Consider the following 26,638-nt stretch of genomic DNA (forward strand, 5'->3'; position numbering starts at 1 on the left):
ATTACTAGAGGTTACATTAATGTGAAAACTTAAAAGGCATTCATTGAAGCCCCTGTCCTTTACACCCCCCTACATTTAAAAAGCGATTAGGCATGTCAATGTAAGTGCTAATCACCCCCCCCCCCCCCCCCCCCCCCCCCCCCCCCCCTTCACCCCCACCCCCCCCCCCCCCCCCCCCCCCCCTATTGTCGTGTTGAAAATCCAGTCAGTTCCAAAGCATCAACACAAGAGCGAGAACATCCTGATACACCCCTACCTCACCCTCTTTCTTACTTTTTCGCCTGCCAGTCACCCGTTGTCTTCCTTTTCCAGTCTGCACGATTGTGGTGATGGCCAAGCCCAAGTGCAGTGATTGAAGTGTTTGTCTAGCCCTCAACCCCACCCATACCCTCACCCTCATCTTACACTTTCGCTCTTTGTTTAATATTGCCGGGCATTATTATGTGTGGCCACCTTCCCAAATTTTTGAAGAAAAATAGAGAGAGAAAGAGGGAAGGTGCTCTCAAGTTGTTTCGGTTTAAAGAAAGTCCTGCTTAGAAGTATTTCGGTTCATCAGAAGAATTTTTACAAAGATAATGAAGAAACTAGTACAATTTATTAAATTCTTTGCGGTTTAAGGTATTTTTCGGTTTAGCTTCTTTCGGTTTAAAGTAATTTTACTGTAAAACCCTACGGTTGTATTTGTATACAGCAACTTGTAAAACTGAAACTGATCACAGAAAATTCAAAATAAATAATCAACAACATCATAGGTAACAAGGAATTAAAATAAATAAATAATTACTCAAAGAAATAAATTAATAAATATATACATGAAAAATAAATAAATCTAAATAGTGACCAGGATTAGCATGTACAATCTGGTGAAATGAAATTCAGAAAAAAAGTTTTGTATCTCTCAATCTCAAAAAAAAAACTAATGTACAAAAGAATTTAACATGAAAGCTTTATAACACATGAAATAAATAATATTTTTTCTTGGCGGTATAGTATAAATCAAGACATCAAATCTTGCAATTAAATTTTAAATCTCTTACAAAATATATACAATAAAAAGGTCATGAAATATATACATGAATAAAAATATATTTATAATGTGCAAGACGTTTGAAGGTTTTGAAGAAATGGGAAAGCGAATATGGGTAAGGGATAATGGAAATCACAGCCATCGCTTGTTTGAGTTGAAGATAAAGGATTGTTTTCCAGCATTCACAGGGCGGTAATGAGCTGAAAAAACAAAAGAAAAAGACCCCCAAAATCTAATGAGACAAAATTAAAAACAAATCTTAATATTACACACAGTGAATTTTATATCGATGCATTTATATTTTACAATTACCATCCCTTCAGAAAAATAACCATCATAATTCCTTTATTGTCAGACTCTGACTCAGAGTCGAAAAATCTTGAAAAAAGTTGATGAAAAATAAAAATTGGAATTCAGAAATCTGACACCAATCTGTCAATAGTTAAATGAAAAATTTTAATTCTTAGAAATTGAAATGAATATTATATTAAAACAAAAGAGAAAGCACTGAATGCGTGAACACTTTAGTCTTTTATCTTGTGCATCCCAAAAATTTGCATCTTAACAAATTTGAAAGAAGGTGTAGGTGCTGCCATTCCAAAAGTAAATCAAATTCTTTTCAGAATTAAGATTTCGAAATTTATAATTTTATTGCTTTTTTTTTTCAAACATCATTGTAATTGTACTTTGGATGTTACACTTTTTTTTTTTAATATCATCATTACATCTACAAAACAAGGCAGTAATATTCAATGACATTATTAAAAAATGTAGCAGATGAAAAAAAAAGTTACTTCGTTTTTGCTGAGCTGCAGCTATTTTTTTCTAAGCCATTGTATTTTATGTACTACCAAAAACTACCTCAAAAGTCAATGAGTTTCATGTCAAAATGTTAACATTGTGATACTTTCAATTTTATTTGGCAACACAAAACATAAAGTTGCTTATATTATCTTGATAGTCTTAAACTAATCAAAAAGTCATGCATGTGAATCACAAAACACTTCCAACTGGTATCTTCGATACTGTCTGGACTCTCAAGTTTATTAAAATAATAATGATAATAACAATAATAATACCCTGAGTTACTGAATCAAAATATGCCACCAACCTGGTCCAGGAAAATCTGAAGTAATCGGCTGGACAGCCCATCTCCCTGTAGTGGACACAAAGGCAGAACTGGACATATAGTGTTTTTGAGGCTCCTCAAAATTTCTCACTTCATAAGCTCCAGGGCCAGGCGCTGGTGGTGTTGCCGGTAGGGGCATGGCCGGGGCAGAAATACAAAGGTAATGTTTACGTCTGGGGATCAGAAAAAAGATGGGACTGTTAAAGTCGTTATGTATAAATATGTTACTGTGGCATTACATCAAAGTGATGCAGATGCTGAAAATTGACTAGAAGTATGACCTATAATTTCTTGTAGTTAAGAAAACTTTTTTTTTATTCATTCAAAACAGCATTTTAATCTAACCCAACATTCATAACGTTGACTATAGATTTAAATGTTAGTAAATAGTTCACCATGACATAATCCTGGTCTGCAGCAATAGATCACGTATTATTATAAATAAGCTATCTGAGATGACTTCAGTGAAACCTTGCCTTATTTGTAACCTCAGTATGATTGACAGTTTAGAATAATTGTTACACGTTCTGTGAAAGGAAGGATAATGGCAGTTTTTACTAGGAGTATCAAAACTTTTGTTACAATGGAAGATCTTTAACAATAATAAATTTTGAGGGTTGACCTTTTTTAGGATAAGATGAACAAATAACATATGATGTGATAATAACAGGGAATTTATGGTAACAAAAAAACAGAGAGAGAGAGAGAGAGAGAGAGAGGGGGGGGGTGAGAGAGAGAACAGTGAATTTGAAGGAGAGAGGGGGGGGGGGAGCAAAGAGAATAAGAATGAAAATAGAAAAGTGTCATATTCAATAATATTTTACATGTTGGGAATAACTCAATTCATTAATATTTGAAGTAAAAAAAAAATTTCTAGCCAAAATGGGAAAAAAAAACTGGTTTCCCAGTGTCATGCATAAAATGACATCAGCTGTTATAATATTTAAATATACGAGGAATTGTCAGAATGTTACATACGGGAAAATCAGCTTGGGTGGATGATCTACAGGCAGACCAGGATCGTAAGTGCCAGGACCAGGGACCTGGTGAAAGAAAGAGTTTGAGACATAGAATTGGACAATAAAATTTCATGTTATACAAGATGATTAACAAGCAAACAGGTAGAAAGTAGGGAAAAATCAATTTGGAAAATGTTGTAAACAATTATAGTATCCCACAAACAAAATAGCCAACAAAAAGAAAGTTTTATAAAACTCGCTGCAAATAATAAAGTAAAACTTTAGGGTGATGATGATGATAATGATAATAATAATAATAATAATAATAATAATAATAATAATAATAATAATAATAATAATAATTCAGCAGGACCTCTTTAATCGAGAAAGGTCTGTAGGTTTCAAAATCGTTCCGATAAGCAAAGTCTCTCTCTCTCTCTCTCTCTCTCTCTCACACACACACACACACACACACACATGCACACACATACATTTTATGGCCACAATAGTCAATAAAATTTACACAGGATTCTTTGTAATTTAACTATATACAGATACATTAATGACCCTCTGTCTCAATGAGTTGTTATGTCGGCGTGAAACATTGATTTTAAGTTGAAATCACAAAAGTTGATTTGAATTGATTTGGCCCAATGGAGAGAATGGATGTAGTATATTATAATTTTTTTATAACCTACTTTAGGGTGGGGGGGGGGGGGGTCCCAATAGCTCATTTGGTAGAGCACTCGCTTTACACACAAAGGGACCCTGATCAATCTCGGGTGCAGTCAAGATTTTTTCTGATCCCCCTGTCCACCCAGAAGTGAGTGGGTAGCTGGGTCTGTTAGACCTGGTGGAAAGTATTTGTCATAGACTAATGTTCCATCCAAAGGATGGCAAGTCATTGCTAGTATCCGTTTCACATAATAGAAACTGGGATAAACTCTGGCTCCATAGGCTGATTGGCTTTAAAGGATTACTTAGGCTCAGCTTTTGTTTTTCTGTCATTGGTTATTCCTTTAAATTCAACTTTGGAACTTGTTTCTTTCCAATATAACACCTAATAGAGTCGGTGGTACAAATTTACAGATATGCATTGATAAATAGAAATTCTAATAGCTTTGAACACCCCATCTAGTGCCGCCTCTGCAGATATTGCTAAATTTAACCGGAAAATGTGTGTTGAAGTGACGTCGCCCTCTTCATTAGATGTGCACTTACGTTTAACAGTTTGTAGAAAGTGTTTTAGTCAGTTTTTGATTACATTCGGAACTGAAATGCAAGACATATGACATAGATCAAACAGAAAAGGTATCTGGAATAAAAGGAAACTTATTTTTAACAAATCAGAAGTTTCTAAATCTCAAAAACACCGACTTTTCCTGGAGGGTGTCAAAATTAGGGCCACCCCTTAAAATTTTACAAAATGACGGGGGTTGAATCGGATTTTATTAACTGTGAGTAAGTTTACGCATGAAAAAACAAAATTTTCCTATCCATTTTTTAATCGGAAAGTTGGTGAAACAGAAAGAAAATTTATCGACGGTTTTGATGACACCCATGTTTTTGTGTCCGAAAGCATAAATTTGGGTGAAAAACAAGTTTGAAATCAGGCTCTCTAAGAGTGTCGACTTTAGGGCTAGTGTCAACATTCGGAAATGAAATGGTGTGTCAATGGTATGCTGTCTACCCCCCCCCCCTCATCCCCTGTTCTCCTGTTGAAAATCCAATCAGTTCCAAAGCATCAACACACGAGCGAGAACATTTCTCCTACGTGATTCTACATCCCCACCTCCCCCTCTTTCCTCCTTTTCTGCCTGTCAGTCACCCGCTGTCTTCCCTTTTCACCATCTGTGTGATTGCGGTGTTGGCCAAGCCCAAGTGCCGTGATTGAAGAGTTTGCCTACATGCAATCAATAGAACATATCACATCCAGCAACCGCAGTAAATTTAACACTTACTGGTTCAGAGTCTTTCTGCATTTGTCTTTTAGATGTGGACTTGAAACTAGAGACAGGGACTTTGACATTGTCATGCAGAACATCATCTTTTGCTTCATATGTACCTGAAAAGGAGGGGGGGGGGTGTGTAACACAATGATTATATCTGTTCACTGGTCTAAAATAAAAGCAAATATCTAAAATAATGTTGTGTGAGCTGGTGTGTGTTAAAGGCAGGGGAAACCTGATATGATTGATTTATTTCTTTTTTTATTAAATTGGGTTGGTGTTTCTGAGTTGCACTAATTAGAGTGTGACACCATAAAAAGTTAAACGGAAAACCACCATTGTCAATGATGTCTTAGTCTTAATAATATTTAGTTCTTTCTGTTAGAAAAGATAACTGTCTTTTATCCCAAATTCAGTAAGGGACATCATGAAAAGAGAGGATTTCAGTTTTGATGAAATACAAGCTGAAGATCTTCTTTGGGCTGAGATCCTTCACTTTCTGTTTCTTAATCATATTAAATAATCTAAATTAAGCTGCACAATATTCAACTTTCATAAAATAATTCAGGAATCTTTCCCATAGTTAAAATGAAAAATGCAATTATTTGTTTGTGGTATAAACAAAAGTTGAAAATCATACAAAGGCATGCCGACTGTTCGTAGAATGCATTACAAGTGCAGTGGAATCCGCATAAAGTAAACACTCTTAAAGTCAACACCTCTCAATGGTCCCAAATTTTCTATTCCCTTCCTCTTTATCTGAGTATGTTCATTGATAATTGATAAAGTCAACCAATCTTTCTGGTATAGCAATGTTGACTTTATCAGTATTCCACTGTAGTTTAAAGTAATGAACAAAAAAAAGTCTTTTCACGCACCTGGTGCAGGATTTCTTGCCTGTTCCTTGAGGTCCATCAACTCTCGTCTGGACTTGGACTTGAAGGCTGCATTGGCCGTCACATTGTTTGCTTTTCCATGAGGAAATTTCAGAACCTGAGAGCAGAGAGTTGAGTAAATGAGTGGCTTTTTGTTCTCATGGTATAACTATACTCAACTTCTGACCAGTAAGTCCTTGATAAAAGACGCTAAACTCACATTCTCTCACCAATCCCATAAGTAAAATGACTAGTAATTATTGTGATGGTGCTTTACAGACGTTATGTCTTGCCTTATTTGTTCGGTGATATGAGAGTTCCAGTCCACAGCTTGTCTCGTAATGTCTGTTGTTTGTTATCTGAAATTGTGACCAATCCATTTCCATTATCTTGTTGAGATTTGTTTGCTAGTTTCCTCTTATCCAGATTTTAACCACAAGTCTTTATTACTGATTGTCTCAGGCCATCTGATACCAAGTATGTTTCAAAGTATGTTTGTGAAGGTTTGAAGTTTTTTACAAAGAGTATTGGTCACTCTTCGTGTTTCTGAGCCATACAGAAGGACTGCTTTTATGTTAGGGTTGTACATTCTGAATTTGTTTTTCAGTGATAGATTTGTTGATTTCCATATAGGTCTGAGGGTGATAAATGCATGCTGTGCTTTTCCTATTCCAGCCTCTTTGTGTTCATCTGTTCTCCAGATGTTTTACTGGCGCTGATATGACCTTAATGTGTTGCAGGCACTGTAAAACTTTTAAAAACAAACAAAACAAAGTCTGTCTGTTTTTTATTGTAGATGTTGATGGGATTGTGACAATAAGCAAGTATCATTGGCAAAGTCAAGGTCTTCTAGGTATTGCGTAAGGTTCCATTTTATTCCAGTCTTTTTATCTCCCACAGCTCTGCACAGTATCCAGTCAATTACCGTTAGAAATATTATTGGCGAAAGAAGACTTCCCTGCCTCATTCCAGTTATAATGTCATAGGAATCAGAAGGTTTTCCATTATGGCTTACTTGGCAGCTTGCTTGGTCATATAGTTGTTTAATAAGATTTATGCAAGTTTCAGGTATGCCGTAATGATGTGGTATTTTCCAAATAACCTCTCTATCAATACTGTCAAATCCCTTTTCAAAGTCAATGAAATTCATATAAAGTGATGATTGCCACTCAAGAGACTGTTCTATTATAATCCGGAGTACAGGAGCTGTCTTTCCTGAATCCAGTTTGTTCACAGTGAAGTTTTCCATCAAGTGCAGTTTTCAGCCTTTCCAATATCACACAAGTGAAAACTTTACTAGGACATGAGAGGAGCATAATGCCTCGCCAGTTCTTACAATCTCCCTATTAGGGAGTTTGAAAACATCTGAAGGTATTTGGTTTTGACTCCATATTTTCAAAAAAAGAGGGTGCAACATGTCTAATGTGGTGTTTAAATTCGTTCTTTTGAGGGCCTCTTGGGGCACACCATCTGGTCCTGGATCTTTACCATTTTCATTCCCTTTAATGCTTTGTAAATCTCGATTCTAGATGGGGGTTCTGTATTTATATCTAACCTTGTTTCGGCTGGTTCTACCTCTGGGTTGTGACAGGTGGAGCCCAATTTAGGGGTTCTCTGAAATGTTCCATCCATCGATTTCTATGTTCTATTTCTGTTGTCAGAAGTTGAACGTTTCTATCTTTTACAGTCCTTACATGTGCCGTTTTCTTACCTGAGAGAAATTTTGTGATATTGTACAATATTTTTAAGTCTCTTCTTCTGCTTCAGTAACTAAGTCATTGAAGTAAGTCCTTTTGTCTTTCTTTGCACTTCTCTTGACTTTTTTGTTCACAATGTAGACCTGTCTTTCCTTCATTATTATGACATTGATTTATTTCTAGTTTAAACATTTTCCTTTCATCAATAAGATCGCAGGTTTTATTTGAAAGCCAAACTTTGTCATTTCTTGATTTTCTACCAAGGCATGCTTCATTCCAGGTGTTCTTCAGACAAGTCCAGTGTTCTTCAAGGGCAGTTTCCTCGACAAGATTTTCTAAAAGCTTGAATCTACTTCATAACAGATGCTAAATGTCTTTTTGTTGTATTGTTCTTTAAGTTTTTGGGTATTGAATTTGTGGTGAGGTCGCTTGCAATTTTCTCTGTATGCCCTAAGTTTGAGCTTCAAAGTTCTTAAAAGATGGTCTAAGGCTACGGCAGTTCTGCGTTTAGTACGGGTGTCTATAAGGCTGCATCTCCACTTTCTTGAAATTGTGAAATGGTCAATTTTGTTTTCAGTATGCCCATCAGGTGATATTCATGTTCTTTTGGGGATAGACAATGCCACCAATCACCAAGTCTTTAAATGCACAGAAATTGACGAAAAGTTCTCCATTTTTATTCATAGTACCCACTGCTTGTGCGCCCATGATGTATTCCTTTCCTCTGTTTTCTGATCCTATTTTTGTATTTCACCCATCAGAATTTTTATGTTTTTGTCAGGAGCTTTATAAAATGTGGTCTGAAGTATGTCATAAAACTCATGTTTAATTTCTGTCTGAATTGTTGGTGGGTGCATAGACTTAGATGATAGTGACTTTTCGCCCTTTGGAGTTAAACCTAGCGGACAAGATCCTGGATGAAATGAGTGCTTGAGCACTGTTCGGGGTCATCGTGATTGTAACTCCTTCTGTGTGGTTACTAGTCTCGTCTTCATGACCTGAATAAATAAGATGTTCTCAAGATGAGAGAATGGAATGTCCTGATCCATTCCATTGGCTCTTGCATATTCCAAGTAGCTCTATTCCATACCTGTTCATCTCCCTTGCTACTTGAGCTGACTATCCTGTCTCATACATATTACGGACATTCCTTGTTTTTGCCTTAATTGAGAAAAGATGTGTCATAGATCTGGTTTCTTTGCAGCTCTCACCAGACCTCATCATACTTCCTCCTGTTCAAACTAAATCTCCTGGGGAGGCATTTCCTTGACTCAAGCCAGTAAATACAATATTATGATCTGTTGGAAGTTTCTGTAGCTATTTTTCAACAGAGTGGGGCTGCTCCTTTATCCGGGCTTGGGACTGGCAAGTGCACTTTGGAAGTGCTCTAGACAGCGTTTCAAAAAATTTGGTTTCAGGGAAATCTCTATTGTTATCAGAACAGACTAGAAATTGAGATAGCTGATTTAAAGGTTGCGCGGTGGTTGATATTTTACTTAAATACTGTAATTAACTCATTGGTATAAAAATCTTAACTTTTATCAAATGGCTAAAATTAAACTTTGAGACAACCTAGCACAAAAGTGTTTCATTGAGATATGCACCATTTTTTCCCATTTCAGCATGCAAATCATGGCCCTGTAAAGCTGTGGTCCATAGAAGTGTTGAAAAAAATGAATAAAGCTATTAAACGGCATTAAAATAAAATTACAACACAGTTGACACTGCCTAAGTCAATCTCCTAGGGAAATAAGGTCTGTTTCTCTCCCACTATGATTAAATTCTTTCTCTTTCATGATGCCAGGCTGTCGTATTGAGTTGACTTTGAGCAAAATTTCCACAGATGCTGTTGACTTCATCTGTAATTGGTTAAAAACGAGACCACAGTCGGGAATGAATTCAAGCAAGTTGGCTTCTACAGGCTTTACTGTAGTAAATATTTCATCCTCTTCCCATTTTTCTTCTTCTACTTCTTTGCTTTTATTTCTCGTACATCTCATTATGTGTAATTTATGCACATGTTCCATTTCCATGCAGACACTCGAGCCAAACAGACTTACAAATTCCTTCTTTGGAAAGAGATATCAAATATTACATATGTAATTTTGAATGATGAGAGCGTACAATCTTTCATTATTAAATCGAAGTAGTAATAGACGATTAGAGAAATTGATATTGCTCTTATTGTTGAATGAAAAAGAGTTTGATCCTAAAGATGTACTATGTATTTTGCTATTTTTTTTAAACTGTTATATTCAATTTTGTACAATGCCTTTATAATGTAAAGCCTCAACAGACCCTCAATGAAGCCCAAGTCACAATGCTGTTTTTGCTCTCCAACTAAAGATGGTTAGATCTGTAGTTATATCGAGACTACAAATAGAAGAGATTGTTATTTGGGAAAATCCAGCATTGTAATTACAGAGCTAATATCGGTATCTATAAAAGTCACCTTGCGTTCAACAAAACCTTGGCTACCACAATAATTAACCTTCACTTCCACTAACTTGCTCTATCCAGCTGTAGCTAGGACAGATGGGGTAGGCTAAGGGGGGGGGGGGGGGGGGGGGGGAAGGATTCTTTCTTGCAGTTTTCTTTCTGATTTGTAAGTCACTAACACATTTAAGATATTAGTTAGGACTAACCTCATAAGAATTTGGAGCTGGGATATCATTGACTTTCTCCTTGCTTTGTGCGATGGGATGTTGGAAGAGGCGAGCCACCTGGCACTTGTTGAAGTCTTTTCTGGTTGTCAGCATGCTAGGTAAACCATAAACGCCAGGCCCAGGGCCTACAGTACCCATGTACCTGACTTGTCTTTTAGACTGGAATTTTTTGGAAACAAATATAAAGTATAAATGAATAATGTGGGGAGCAAGGACAAAACACAACTTTCTTTTTTGTCCTGAAAAGTTTTACTTCAAATATCAATAGATTGAGATGAGTTCATACTTGTCAAAAAGAAGTCTCCAGTTTAGACTTCTTGATTACTTGGAAACCATCCTAATGTTTTAAATAAAGTCAAAGTTTTGCAGCCAAATAGAAAATAAAAAGTGTTTTTACAGATGATTTTAAAGGCAACTTAGTTTCATTGTTCCCAGCACTCTTTTTCGCACTATTCACTACCTAAATTCTCGTCTGAGTCAAGTGGGCTTATGTGTGTAAAATATCAATGATAATGACAGAGTTTAAAGATCGTTGTTATACATCTGGTCAGTAATAATGCTCAGTATTGCTTGAATTGTTGTAAGATCATACTGTTTGGCCATCAAGGCTACAAAATTAACAATCAATCAAATCAATCTATCAACTGTTTTTTCATTGGATTTAGATTGAGAAAATAAGATTTTAACAAAGGTAATGATGAAAACAATTATATGTTGATAATGAGCCATTTTGATGACACAAACAATAATTTTGTGGTGGTGATTTTGAGAGGGAAGACAGTGTGGGTTTTCTTTAAATAAAGTTGAAAAGATATGTCGAGCAACATCAGGTATACAATAATTACATAAACGCGGGTTTTTCCACATTAAATATTTTCGTATTTCTATGAATTAACCAGTGAACTAAAAGAGGCAATATATTAAATTTTCCTGGCCAGCTGGTCAGCTTTAATAAGGTACTGAAAAAAATGATCACAAAAGGAAGATCTTTATATCTGCTATATGTGTTAATTAGGCTCAATTTGATCTATTTTTAAACCAGGTCAAAAAAAAAAAATGCTGAAAAAATATCACCTACAATGAAGAGAAAATACTTATGAAAATTTTCATAAATTATACATGGATTACTGTACCCTGAGATATGGAAAGATGCCCATATCGTCCATATCTTGAAGAAAGATAATACTGTGCCATATTATTAATATAATTACAGTTAAAGCTGGTAATTGGAACACCATTTTATCTGAACTGCTGCTTAATTGGAATGATATATCAGTGACAGAACTTCTGTTATATAATTATTACTAGCTAATTGGAATACAGACCTTCCGAAAATTTCTCTTTCCACGGAATGAAAAATATAAATATCCCTATTGAGATTAACAATAATGAAATCATCCTGTCTTCTAAAACTTATATTCTGTTACAATAACAGAAATGTTTATCAGCTCTTTGAAAAGACATGGGAGGAAGACTAACAACCAAAAGATTGAAATTAATCTGCCTTGTCAAAATCTGATTAGTGATCTTGAAGTTTATATATCTCCCTCCCTCCCTCTCTCTCTCTCTCTCTCTCTCTCTCTCTCTCTCTCTCTCTCTCTCCCTCCCTCTCTCTCTCTCTCTCTCTCTCCTCTCTCTCTCTCTCTCTCTCCTCTCTCTCTCTCTCTCTCTCAGTCTCTCTCTCGCTTCTAAAATACCTTTGAAGCAAATGACCCTGTTCCTTTTTTTGAAAATGATGGACTAATTTTGTCCACTTTTGGAATTTCTCCATACATTCCAGGAGGAGGGGCTTCCGTCTGTAAAAGTTTTTAAAAATATAAATATGTATATAATTAAATTTCAAGGATTGCCACTGATTCATATTAATATTATGTGTACTTTCACATTCATCAAATCACAAATTCACCCATAATAATTTTGTTGTATAAACACACTACAACTGGACTTTTTACAATCACTGAAAAATTAATTTCAAAATAAATGAAACAACTTAATGCCAAATGTTGCAGCAGCAATAATTGTCAGTTACCATATATTTAGGGGTTAGACTGCTATTAGTTGTGATAAAATAATAATCAATAGCCAACCTTAGCACTTTGTGTACTTCACTTTGACATGAGCGGTAACTGCTGAATTCATCACCTTGTCATCTATTATTTAAATTAACATTTAAAATATTTTTCATATCCTTCGATTAACAGAAGAGGAGAATACAATCTTCATATTAGCCCCATGAATTTGTATAATCAGCTTTTTTTTTAATAAAAAAAGAAACAAATAAATGAATAAAAGAAATAATAAAATAAAATAAAATGAGAAAATGGTTTTTAAAAAAAGGAATTACCCTTCAACTTGTTGTGCATTTACAGGTAAATAAACCCAAATTCGTGAATGAAAATGTATTTTCATGTGACTATTTTATATATATAAAACAAATATATACCAAAACAAAAACAGCAAACAAAATCACAAATGCCTATTAAAATTTCACTAAAACTTATGCAAATATAAACATCAATTAGCCCCAGCGCTCCAGTAGTTACCACAAACAATGCACACAAAAAAAGAAAAGAAAGAAGAAAAAAAGTAAAGTAATTAATAATAATAATAATATCAATATAATAATAATAATAATAATAATAATAATAATAATAATAATAGTGTTATTTAATAATAATAATAATAATAATAATAATAATAATAATAATAATAATAAATAATAATAATAATAATAATAATAATAATAATAATAATAATAATAATAATAATAATAATAATAATAATAATAATAATAATAATCAAAATCAACAACAACAATAACAGAGCCAGTAATTTCTTAGAAAATTAATATACATTTTTTTACCATGTATGAATCACCATGAAATCTTTTTGACTTTGCAAGGAATCCCTTTCTGTCACTATTGTCTGTGACAATAGTCTGGAACTTTGTTGGTATTGACGCATTGGCTGCAACAATGCTATGCCCTGTGAATAACAAGGACAGTTAACTAAAATACAATGCTCAAGAACTAATCAAGAAACAGAGAAGCAATTATACAGGACAACAGTCTCCATCTTTGAACATAATTTCATCTTATGTGAATTAATTTTAATTATCAATAATGAGTCAAGTGTACTATATAAATATTATGAGGTATTAACTAATTATTAACCCATAGCACAGAGGAATGGTCTTTACTCTTTACTTCATATCCTGGAGGTACCGGGTTGTACTCCCTTCCACTGCGCTATGCCATGCGTCCTTGATCAAGTCAACACATTTGTGGTATTCCCTAAAGATATATTTCCCCATGGAGATGAATAAAGGCAGAGGTAATTTTATTAATTCATTTATTTAAGTGTTATAATTATCATTTTATACCCAATACAACTCTTACTCATACTCTTGTTTGTTGCATTTAAAAATCGGATGTTTCGGTTAAGTATCAAACATCAAGAAATATACATTATATTTCTTGCAAGTTTCTAATAATATAATCATTTTAAAACAAAGGCGACGAGGGGGTGAATGCACATCGCACGTAAAGCAACGTTTTCGCCAAATAAAACTAGACGACTGTGGCTGTCTGGATAGTCTAGCTGGATAAGTAATGTAAGTTTGTGAGTTAAAAAAAGTGTAACAAAAAAGTCACATGATTAAATATTGACATAAAAATAAAGCATAAAATATATTAATTATTTAAAAAACACACAGAATAAAGTGTATCACAACAAACCTTTATGAATATGGCCTGCTTGTGCATTTGTATGGTACCTCTTTAGTGTTTTATTATCGACCACTTTCACACTATCCGCCATGTTTAAACAATGGCCTCTTCACATTTACCGACAAATCTGTTACTAACAAAATAGTCTCATTTTAACTCCCCTAATGCTTATGATTTTTTAAAAATACAAAGAATACTAGATTCCATTCAGTTGAAGTACTATTTTAGAACTATATTGTACCCAAATTTTTATTTTATTAGTTAGTTGAGAAAGTTTAGTTTATACACTAGTATATGTATTGGTACACCTTCGTTGCTAGGTGTTCTCGTTTAACATCTCGTTTGTAATTTTTAGGATTTGGTCATGATTTTTCATGTAGAAAAGTCTCGATGCATTACATTTTTTCATGAAAATGTTATGAAATTACAGGGATGCAATTTAGCAGTTTTTATTATTTTTAGGCCCGATTTTTCTTTGTGTTTTTGTTTTCAGAATATGACGCTTTTCCAAATTATGTAAACACAAGCAGACGCGCCCACCTTTACCTTTGACCTTGGGTGAGTCCAATTTCAACCAATGAAATATAGACCCTTAGTATTCGTGTCCAATGAAAATCGTTGTAACAGTTAACGCGGGTATTCTGAATCAATTTTCGCGTACTTTTTGGTGAAAACATTCAGGTCTTTCACTTTGCCATTTGACTCAGGACAGATCACACAATCTGTTGAAATTTTTATCGAACAGTCCAATTTTCACACTTAATTTTTAATCCAAGTATTTATTTTAAACTCAAACTATATACACAATGTCTTCAACCATGCAATCGCGAGAAGCTGAATTGAGCGTATTGCTCAGAAATTCAAAGATAGCTGACGAAAATGAGGTAAGAAAAATCTGACCTAAGTTGACCCTATATTGCCTATATTATAGGTAGTCTAGATGGGATATAATTTGTAATTTTCAAGAGAAATACAAGCACTTCATATTCATATCTTTGTGTGTCTGTTAGTTCAGAAGAAAAAGAAAAGATTTAAGTTACCGTATTATTTCCATGCAACATTTTACGTGTGAGACCCGTTTCGCACTCTAGTTAACTAGTTGCCGGCGGCAATTCTGATTGTTGGAACTTTCAACTTCCAACTCACCTTTCTTGATTTCCTGTCTTTATTATTTTTTTTTTATTCAATATTTTCAGAATCCTAGAGAGAAAACATCGAGAAAGCCCCTTGGAACAAGCCAAATACAGGTAAGATTGAGAAAGATCTCTTGCAAATAGTTTATTTTCAGTTCTTGGCGGTAAAATAAAGTGGGTGTGGCAGGCCAGTTGTCCTGATTTGATCTCTTTGAAAGGTGGACAGGGGGCTGGTGAATTTTCTAATTCAGATGGCTTTGCATTTTTAATCAGATAATATAGGTGGGACTTTGAAATAACTCTTGATTTGATATTTATGTTTCTGTCTCTACAACAAACTGTGCCGTGTTATTTATATTTTTCTGTAGAAAATTTTAGACAGTGATTACTGGGCACTCTGCTGGCTCCCTAACAGCATCTCACTGGGATTGGAGAAAGTTTGGATTTTGTAGAATTTGTCCACTTTCAGTATTCCCAAAATAGATATTCGGTGGAAGCCTATACTGTTTGATATTTTATCGTATTATGTAAATTTCCAGACGTTTTCCTCGTTATAGCAAAGTCACCGTCGTCAATCATCTTCAAATCTTGATTGTGATGGGATTTTGCTGCAATGTTACTGACTGTTCACTTGGTCATATTGTTTTGGTTTGCAGATTTTTCACTAGGTGTCAGTGAAACATTTTTAATTTGAAATAAACTTTCCTTCAATTCTGAATAAATTTGTTTCTTGAACAGTCCTCTTCCAAGAGATCACAGTGATGATACTCTTGCTACATAGAGTAGGTAAAGTTTGATTTTTTTTTCAAGAATGAAAATTGATTTTTTACATAGACAGATTCAGATAGGCCTTTAAATTTAAAAGCCATTTAATGTGATACCTTAATTTTAGATCTAGGATAAACTCCGAGTTATAGTGATTTTTAATATCTAAATCTGTAACTGGGAATTCCGCCACTGGACAGTCTCTCGAAGCTGACTAGGTACTGATTGAAACAGGGCTTTAGCATGGAGAAAAGAGGTTTGGTTTCTGGTGGCCAAAATTAAAATTACAAAATGTTCCTTCATGGTTTTCAATCACACCAAAAGAAAGCTTGATCTCTGCTCTTTTTAATGATACAGAGCCATACAGATACTGTTAAAATAATGCAATAGTGATTGTGTGAAATTGTATTCAAATTTTAACCCAAGCTAGAGCTTCATTTTTTCAATGGACTAATTGGCACCTTCTATAGGCTGGAATCAGACTGCCTGCACATAGCATGGGTTGAGAAGGTTGGGTTACTCACAGGTGTCTTTACTTTACAGTAGACCTTTATCAGGTCGAATTGGGAGCAATTGTGACTTGAAATTACCACACTAATCACTAACAAAGTTAATAATATAAAGGTGCTGTGAAACTATGGAAGTTCTGCCCTGTGTCGTGAATAGATTTTTACATCTCATTCACGATGAGAAAAAGAATAAATAAATAATATGCACGAGGCATGTATCTCCACCAAAGTGGGTATGTTCGTCCGGTAGAAGAAACAGTCATCACTTGAATTTCAATCAAATGTCCATTATCCGTTTCGTAGTAAAAAGAGCTTGTAAAATGACGGCAACCCCGTTTTTATACCCCTTGTGACGTCACAAACTCACGGGAAGAAACGACGCACAACAGTGGGTGGAACTTACCATGACACCTGAGGTTACCCAGCATGAGAACAATTCACAACAACTTAATAGCCAAACAACAGCAAACTGGAACACATTGAAACACAATAATAAATACATTCCTGCACCTGGAATTTGTTCCAAGTCAACATCAATACCATAACCACCGCCATCACTTTCACCACCACCATTACTGAAACCCAACCACCATGTCATAATTTTTGCCTTTTTAACTGCAGCAGTGGGGGGAGCCCTGTGTATAATTTTGTATCCATATATTTTTCTTTTTACCTTATTCTACAGAACATCACGCATTCTGATTCACCTCACATCCTCAACAAAGAGGTAAGTTCCGGGTTCTTTTTATATGTGTTTTGAACCAAATCCATTCCCATGTACAATCACTCTTAATAGAGCTAGGGATGCTTGGCAAAATATTCATTTGTACAGTGGAACCGGTGTTTAGCAGGTCAGGATATAGGGGCCCTGTTATATTGAGGCCGGGGGGTTCCTTTACCGGCTATATAACGTGATTTTCAAGAGCCTTTATAGTAAATAATGAATTTATATAGCGCCTAAACATCCACGTTAATCGTGCTCTGCGGCGCTTTACATAATAAAAATAAAATGTTTAAAAACAAAATTAAAAATCACGACACTACATGATACATAATAAGCATGCATACAAAAAACAAAATCAAAGCATCTATTTTATGAAAAAATAAGCCTCGCGGAACAACTCAGTCTGCGAATTTCCTGAAAGATGATAAATTTTCACAGGACTTTGTCCGAGGACTAAGTGCATTCCATAGGCGTGGAGCTATGAATGAAAAGGCTTTTTCACCGAAAGTGGATTTTGAGGTGGTAACTTTTAGAAGTTGGGACTGAGATGATCTTAAATTTCGAGTGGGTTCATATTTTTTAATCAGTTCCTGCAAATATTCAAGCGCCAATCCATCCAGACATCTAAAAGCATAGCACACTATTTTAAATTCTATCCTATACTTCACAGGAAGCCAGTGCAATTCCTGGAGAACTGGTGTTATATGATCTCTATTTTTCGTTCATTTTTAAAGTCCAGCCGCTTTATTTTGAATTTTTTTTAGTTGATGAATTAATCTACTTTGACAGCCAATGAGAAGGGAATTGCAATAATAAATAATCCCTTTATCTGATCGGTTATACCAGGGGTGCAGAAACCCACTCAGTATCTTCAAATATGATGCATTATTATTAGCCCGCATGACACTGGTGAACCAGCAGAGAGCTTAGTCCAAGTTCATGAATATCTCTGTTTGTGTATAGGTTACTTTCTCCATTGCATCATTTTCAGTATAACATAGGCCTAATTGCAGGCAGACAGTACACACAAACACGGCGGTCAGTTTGAAAGTGTGTGTGAAAGAGAAATAGTGTTATGTCATTTGGGTTATTTCCATTGAAATTCAGTTACAACAGTGGTTTTAGGCAGTCCCTGCTGATCTGAGGTTCCATTGTATTTTTATTTTTTACTCTAGTAAACTGGGCTTGATGTCAGTTTTATTTTTTGGGTGTGGTTCTCTAATAGTTATAGTTATACTCCAATTTAACCAGAGTGACATTCTAGTCTAGAGCTATTGATTGCAGGTTATGTGCAACCTCTGCCAAATTCTGGTGATGGGGAGAAATTCAAAATGCTTTTGCCATTTACGCTACAAATGATATAGTCGCTCACCTTGAAATAGTTTTATAAATTTTGCATCCACAATAAGGATCTTTATTTTGTTGAGAGTTGTACTGGGTCAATTTCTTTCTTTGGATATATAATACTAAAAGCTATTCACTATTTGTAATGTAAGTGGTGGATGTATTTGGTATTTCTCACCAGTGAAATCTTGTGATTCCATCACTAGTGTCATCACTATATTTTTACTGCATGCATGATAGTGACATTACTGACAGATCGTCACTCACTGACACATGATCGTCATCTTTACATTTTGGGAGCGTTCACATATTACGTCATCAGCTAGGGGGGAGGGGGGGTCTACCAAATGTTGACATGGGGGAGGGGGGGGGGGTCAGACCCAAGATGTCATCAAAACATAGGCAAATTAAGCCTATTTCAAAGTTTGTTCCTTTCAAAACAGCTAAAGATAAATTGCTATGATGAGTATTGCCCATCTCTCAAGAAACAAAATGGGAAAGGGGTATCACTTCTCAAAAGGCGAACTTGCCCTAAATGTTCATTGTATCACTCCTCGATCACAGCAATGAAAGACCATTCACGAAAATGCGGCATACATGAACAGCAAATGGGAGAAAATGATGACGATGAAGATGAAATTGATGATACTATTTATAGTACATTGCCAGAGGTCCAAGGCAGAAACATTTTTGAATCAATTAATTTTATGTTTGGAAATTGAAACAGAAATTCATTCCACTAAAAGAACTAATAATATACTATAAAATAATTTGCCTCCTATACTATTTTAAATTACACTTTCTGAATTTTTTTTAATAGCACCTGCACCAAGTAGCCTAATTTAAATAATGTTTGTTAGATTTTATCTTTGCAAATTTAAATTTTATGTCCCCATTGTATCGTAAAACATAAATTATCAACAGTTTCTGAAATTAATAAAGTGTCTGAATGTGTTTTATCAAACGTTGATAATCAATGTTTATGGTTTGAAAAACGAATAATAAATATTGTGAAATTAAATTTATCTTTTAGTTTTTATTAAATTAGATGACGTCGTCATCTGTTGGGGGGGGGGGTCAGGTCAATGATGACAAGTGATGACTTGGGGGAGGGGGGGGGGGTCTAAAAAGGGCAAATTTTTGATGACGTAATATGTGAACGCTCCCTTTGGTACAATTTACTTGACATTTGGCTTTAAAGTTTTATTTGCCATGAAAAAGGGGGGTTGGGTTGATGATTGGCCTTTTTTACATTAGGTATTATTCTAAAAAGATTAGTTAGGTTTTGAAATTGAATTGTATTTATGTAAATGTCCTCCATTGGCATCTTTCTCTGGATGGTAAGGTGCAGTGCTATTTTTTTAACTTTCTGTTTAAATTTTTGCCTCCATTTTCAGCCAGTTTCTAAAATTTCATCACATAAAAAATTGGAAGCAGAGGAACCATTGCTGAAAGATAACCCTAGTCGGTTTGTGATCTTCCCAATTCAGTACCATGATATATGGCAGATGTACAAGAAGGCTGAAGCATCTTTTTGGACTGTGGAAGAAGTTGATTTGTCAAAAGATTTGGGTCATTGGGAGGTGTTAAAGTCAGAAGAGCAACACTTCATCTCACACGTCTTGGCTTTCTTTGCAGCCAGTGATGGTATTGTCAACGAAAATTTAGTAAGTTTGTGTTTTTCATACAAGTCTGTTTTCACCAAGGGAGCAAATTGTTACATTGGTTTCACTGAAAACAGTTGATTGCATCACTTTTAATGTTCTCTTGATGAATACCAGAATACATTTTTATTGTCATTAAGACATACGCATGACCTGGATTATCATAATTGGTGATCAGTATACATCATGTTTGTCTTATGGTTCTTGAGAACCTCTTACCCTCTCAATCACATTTTGATCCACATCATCGATTTTTTTGATTATTTTTTCTTAGAATATTATCTGAAGGTCTGGCTATGCTAAAGCCGAGCAATGCTGTGTTTTATTTATCTTTCCTTTATCGCTCGATGCATGTTTGATGAATGGCTACAAATGGCAAAATTTTCTTTCGTTATTTTTCTCAATTCCCTCAAAACATTTTGAAGGTGGTGCAGCAAAGTTGTATTTCTTAGAAATGGAAATGAGATGAAAACTGGGCTGCATCTGTTCTAATATGTACTTGTTTTGATTTATCAGACAATAATGGATCAAAATCATGTATTTTGGACTGATAGAGATTTTGTTCTTCCTCAATTCTATTTTTGAGATTACGGTGAAACTTTTTATTGTCTGTGACAGGTTTGCTTAATGACTATTTTTATGTTTACTTTAGTTTTGGCTTTCAGTAGTCTAAGACTTCTCCCATAGTGGGCAGGGAGGTAGTTTTGTCCCGACCTTGGCTGGGAGGGGAAACAGTCAAATGTTTAGTCATAGTTTTGGGAGATATTTCTTTTCCTTGTATATCATCTCATTATGTACTGGGTGTTTTTCTTTTGACATGATTTGTAAGCATTTGAGTGTGTTCCTCTTAGTGGGATCTTGTGCTGGTCTCTGGGTGAGACTTTTAGGTAATCTCAAAGTACACTGATAGTGTGTACTTGGAATCTACATCTGTTCCCTATTTGCACCATTCCCCTTTGTCTTACTTTTTCCTCAAGTCCTTTTAAATTGTACATCTAGAATATTTTTACTACGTATCTGATTTTCTTCCTTTTTACTGGCGCTGATATGACCTAATAAGGCTTATGGAACTTTTTATTGGTATGCTCACACAGGTCGAGAGGTTCAGCAAAGAAGTTCAAGTCACAGAGGCAAGGTGTTTTTATGGGTTCCAGATTGCTATGGAGAATATACATAGTGAGATGTACAGTCTGTTGATAGACACTTACATTAAAGACAAAGATCAGAGGTAAGTAATACAAACCTGCTCTTTATTTTTTTCTTTCAAGTCCTATATTCCTACTTACTTAGAGAAAAATTGATTGAAAAAGAAGCAGAGGACAGGCTTTATCACAGGTCCTTGATGGTAATGCAAGGGTTGGCGCCTGGAATCTTCTAGTTTATTAACTCACTCAACCCTAGTTAATCCTCTCCCTCTGTGCATATAATTTGTCTAGGAAACATGTAAATAGTGGTGGGGATAAAGTAGCCACAGCCAAATACTGAGGTTGACTGTGGCCACAAACTTCCATCACAATACCGCCTTTTTGGTAAATTTTTTCTTAGCATACTTGTTTCCTTTTACAGATCGTCCGTAATTGTTCCGGAAATTGGGTGACAATTACGGGCTTAATGGAATGGAAGAAACATGTTTTTTCATAGCAATTTGGTCTGAGTGTTAGAATTTTTTTCTTCTTCTTTTAGGTTAGCGCAGTTTTACAAGACAAAAATTTCAAAGTTATAATGGCTGCTGCTTAGTTCACACCCATGATAGATATGTCAGTTGCTAACGATGCCAAGCAACAACAAAATTATTTATCATTCCTTATTGCTATATACCACCGCATTCTGATTATTGCCCTTACAACTGTCAATTGTCTGAAAGATAGAATTAATTGCATTTTTCATTTCAATGGTTCTTAATATTACTGTTATTTGTTTATTACATTAAAATTGGATGGGTGTTGGTTATCTCTCCTTGAATTTTCTGTTATTTATTACATTGTATGGCTGTTTGTTGCAGATCATATCTTTTCAACGCAATTGAGACAATGCCCTGTGTAAAGGAGAAAGCAGACTGGGCTTTGAAGTGGATTGGAGATGAAAATTCTCCTTACAGCGAAAGAGTCGTCGCTTTTGCTGCCGTGGAGGGCATTTTCTTCTCCGGTTCATTTGCTGCCATCTTTTGGTTGAAGAAGCGAGGAGTAATGCCAGGTCTTACTTTCAGCAATGAGCTTATCAGTCGAGATGAGGTACATAATTTATTTTTCACACCTTTTTAAAATCTAATTACATGCACGTGAATGTTTTTCCTTATTAGTTCTATTTTATATTACATTTTTACTATTTGGCAAAAGGGCGATGGGGTTTGTTTGTTTTTTTGTTCAGAACCGTAACTTTTTTTAAACTTGATATTTAGGACATTTTATATTATTATTATTTTAGAGTTTTAAGTTTTAGAGAAAATAGGTAGTACCAGTGGTGGTATATGTGGAATGTTATATATGGGATAGATCAGGTTCATGAGATCAGTATTAATTCCTGTTAAAGCAAAACTACTTTCACATAAATCAACAGAATAGCATCACACAACAGCACGTTAACACATAATTTAACATAAGGATAATAGTAAATTTGTAATTAATTCAAGTTAGACTGTGGGTCAGATGTGTAAGATCTGTGAATATATAGGAGCAAAACTAACTGCAAAGCCTGCTTTTCCGTATGAGCGGTGATGTAAGGATTTCCAATTGTCAAACCCTTGACAGCACCACTGATCTCAGTTTAGATAAATGATTCTAATAATAATTATTTATAATAGCGCTAACGGGATACAGATAAGTTAGGGGGATGGGGAAAGATAGGTAAACTGTGAGAGCATAATATATATGGAGAATGAATTGAATTTTATTTTATTTTTTTATTATTGTTTTTTTGGTTTTTGATATCCATGACAATGAGTTCAATCCTATTCCAGGGCCTCCATTGTGATTTTGCCTGCTTGATGTTCAGACATCTTCTACACAAGCCATCCCAGGATCGTGTCAAAGAAATCATCATGGATGCAGTCAGAATTGAGCAGAAATTCTTGACAGAAGCACTGCCATGTAATCTCATTGGCATGAATTGTGACCTGATGAAAAGTTATATTGAGTTTGTTGCTGATCGTCTGTTGCTTGAATTAACTTGTGAAAAGGTAAGGCAGATTAATGATGGTGATACACATTGTACTAGTTTTTCATTTGCGTTTTAAAGTGTTACCAGGTGTTAGAGTATGCATATCTTGCTTGCGAATCCCAATGAAGTTTTCTAACATGTTCGTTTTGGGTATTTTTTACTATCACAAGTCGTTAGTTTAGAAAGGTTGCTGAGTAATTCACTTTTGTAGATAGAAATTGATATATGGCCAAAAGGAAATGCTCTTATGTTGAGCTGCCAAATCAATATCAAATCAAATGGACGTAGTTTCGTCTACTTTATTCTCATTTGTCCCTTTTTACTTATTGGCTTTATACTGTCATTTTCCCACGTTCAAGACTGAATTTGTAGTTAGTTTGTTATGCAGTGTTGTTGGAGGGCATCCCGGCTTGGATTTAACAGTTGCTGCCTTAGTAGTCAATTCTGCGTCTCTGTGGTTGTTTACTTTTCCAAATTTACAATTTTATTCCAAGATCTGGTCATATACATTCGACTCCTATTAATGGCACATCCCCGGGGGTTCGGGTTAGTGCATACCTGTCAACCTTTCCACTTTTGGTGGAATCATTCCTATTTTTACTCTTCCTTTTTGTACTATTCCACCATTGTCTCTAACATTCCAATTTTAAAAAATGATGATAATGGTAAGAATAAAAAAAGAGCGGGGGGGGGGGGGGTTAAAAGGTGAATTTCCTATTTTTTGTCTCTGGAATGTGAAGGGTTGGTAGGCCTGGTTAGTGTGTCGATTAAGCGAAGCTAATATAAAGCATTTAAGCACCGGTTTTCATGTGCCATTTATGTAGGACCTTCCTCTCTTTTTTTCTGCATGTTCAAGAAGTTGCCTCAGAAGTTATTTTTATTTTATTTTTCTTCTGTTAATTTGCATGTTTTATCGACAGCAAAATGACATTATTGTTTGTAAGTAATGTTGCTTTCTATTCTGTACAAGCTGTTTATGAACCCTTGTCTCCAATGTTGGTGGATCATCTGTCAAGCATTCTTATTGGATAAAGTAGTTTGTCCAGCATTTCAAGTTTTTCAGTGTTTGTCAGGGATCGTGTGTCACACTCTGATGACTCATCCTCATCTGCATTATCCAGGCGTTGTATTTTCTGTGGCTGAATGGAGTCCATTAGATCCTGAGATATTAGTTCACCGCTGATGCGTATACTGTTTCCCATTGTAACGAATCAAGTTTTTGTGTACTTTTTAGATATTTCTCTCCAATCAAGGTGTCGCGATTAAGCAGAAGTGTGCAGTGTTTTCCAAAGATATGTAGTTCATGAATTATGCCCAACAAGAACCCATGTGAAATCCGCAATAAAGATGTGAAATATGACATGTGAATTAGGATAGCATTTAGAGGAGGTAAAGTTGCCTGGCAGCAAGGTCGTAAAGTCATAAATTTGACTGCTTGGTCGTAAATTTGCATCGATGGTCGTAAAAAAGTCATGAGATTTTTTAAAGTTTATTGAATTAAATCAGATAATTGCGAATGCAAAATATGACGAGGCTTCGTCTAATGGCCGCCATCCATTTTGAAAATCCTAGGTACCGTCTGTCCATTGTAATGACCCTTGGTGGTCATTTTGCTTCCCCGCTGATGTTGGGAGACTCCTTTGATCAAGTCTCTGGTGTGCTCTGACCCCATGTGAGCTCACCACATGATTATACCATCGCAAACATCAACATGGACAAATACGAAGTCTCTTCCCTAAATCAATTTAGTACAACGGAGGAGGCTCTGATATTCTTCCTGCTAATTTAGGGTAAACTAAATGCCATGATTGCCCTGTTTGGTCAGGGCATTGCCTGATACCAGTTAATCTCCATTAACCTTGAACAGATTGCTGCAGGGAGGACAGGGGTTTCATCTGAAATTTGATTCCATACAGTGAAGGATTGCTGGAAGGATGACTTTGTAATCATATTATTCATGTGTCATGAATTCGGTTCATTGTTTTTTGTCTTTTTTTTCTTCTTCCATCAGATTTATCTGTCAGAGAACCCATTTGATTTCATGGAGCACATCTCACTGGAGGGCAAGACCAATTTCTTTGAGAAGAGAGTTGGTGAATACCAGAAGATGGGAGTTATGAACCAATCCCAGAACGGCCACGAATTCAGTTTGGATGAAGACTTCTAAATCAGCAGCAATTTGATCTCCAGTGTAGTCAATCTTTTGTTTTAGATGTATACCTTTTTCTTCCAAGTTTTATCATGTTGTAAATATGTATTTTAACGGTGAATAGCAAGTTTTAATATAAACTCTTCCCCATATGATTTTAACAATCCATTTCATTTTAGCAATGCAATGATTTTTAAAACTTGATATTTGTTAATTTATTTACAGAAATAAATGTCACATCTTTGTATACACAAATTGGACTTGGTATGGTTTTTATTTTTCACTTTTTTTATACAGGTAGTTCAAGGGACTAAATTCCTTTTTTCTTTTAATGAAAAAATATTCTGTCCTTTCTGTGTTTTTTTGTCATGTGATTAATTTCTGGATAATATATGGTACTCTGTTTGAAAAAAGCAATACCTTGGTGAGGTCTTTGACCTCCCATAGTGGGCATGGGGTCACTCGCCGTCTCCGATCACTCATTGTTTTCCGAGTTGCTTTCTGTCTTTGTCTCGGAATGCAATTACTTGGTTTTGTCTTAGCCTTAACCGCAGTCGTTGACTAGGAGTGAAGCAGTCAAATGTATCTTATTGTCTTCAATCCCCCTATATATGCTTTCTATCTTTGTCTTGAAATGAGATTACTTGGTTTTGTCTTGGTCCTGGCTGAGAGGGCAACAGTCAAATGTACAGTGAGTTTAAGATGATATTTTTTGTCTTGTAAATCACCTCTCTATTATGTTTGCTTTACATACATTGATTTGTAAACATGTGTTAATCTTAATGGGGACCTGTACTTTTGTCAGGATGATATTAGATCTCAAACTAAGTACACTCTACGCTCTTGGAATCTGTACCTGATCTCCATTTGAATCAGTTGTCTAACATTTTTCTTGGGTGCTTTAATTGTAATTCTAGAACTTTTTTACTATCCCATTTTCTTCCTTTTTACTGGCGAAATATGTTGCAAGCGTCGTAAAACCATAATTTAAGTCAAATGTATAGTTTTTGGAAACATTTTTTTTCCTTATAGGTCATCTTTTATGTACTGTTACTTTTTTGTTTCAAATATACATATTGGTTTGTGTAAACATCTAAGTGGGGACCTGTGCTTGGATGAGACTTTTAGGTGATCTCAATCTAAGTACACTTGGAATCTCATGTT

General features: G+C 35.1%; 2 protein-coding genes across 2 annotated transcripts; one reads left to right on the forward strand and one right to left on the reverse strand.

Moving 5' to 3' along the window:
• Nucleotides 1-887: 887 nt before the first annotated feature.
• On the reverse strand, nucleotides 888-14,246 carry LOC144962439 (O(6)-methylguanine-induced apoptosis 2-like). The gene is made up of 9 exons (XM_078895383.1): nucleotides 14,040-14,246; nucleotides 13,166-13,287; nucleotides 12,000-12,098; nucleotides 10,282-10,461; nucleotides 5,943-6,057; nucleotides 5,077-5,180; nucleotides 3,135-3,199; nucleotides 2,139-2,329; nucleotides 888-1,227 (listed from the first exon to the last, which is right to left on the reverse strand). The coding sequence occupies exons 1-9, from the start codon at nucleotides 14,119-14,121 to the stop codon at nucleotides 1,160-1,162; spliced, it is 1,026 nt and encodes a 341-aa protein (XP_078751509.1). The 5' UTR covers nucleotides 14,122-14,246; the 3' UTR covers nucleotides 888-1,159.
• Nucleotides 14,247-14,685: 439 nt separating this feature from the next.
• LOC144962438 (ribonucleoside-diphosphate reductase small chain-like) lies at nucleotides 14,686-25,729 on the forward strand. Its single transcript, XM_078895382.1, has 8 exons — nucleotides 14,686-14,914; nucleotides 15,227-15,277; nucleotides 17,123-17,164; nucleotides 19,903-20,172; nucleotides 21,264-21,397; nucleotides 22,172-22,400; nucleotides 23,126-23,344; nucleotides 25,337-25,729. The coding sequence occupies exons 1-8, from the start codon at nucleotides 14,837-14,839 to the stop codon at nucleotides 25,490-25,492; spliced, it is 1,179 nt and encodes a 392-aa protein (XP_078751508.1). The 5' UTR covers nucleotides 14,686-14,836; the 3' UTR covers nucleotides 25,493-25,729.
• Nucleotides 25,730-26,638: the final 909 nt, after the last annotated feature.

Source organism: Berghia stephanieae, chromosome 1, assembly GCF_034508935.2.
Source record: "Berghia stephanieae isolate SIO BIC M18660-M18661 chromosome 1, UCSD_Bste_1.3, whole genome shotgun sequence".
Taxonomy (NCBI): domain Eukaryota; kingdom Metazoa; phylum Mollusca; class Gastropoda; order Nudibranchia; family Aeolidiidae; genus Berghia; species Berghia stephanieae.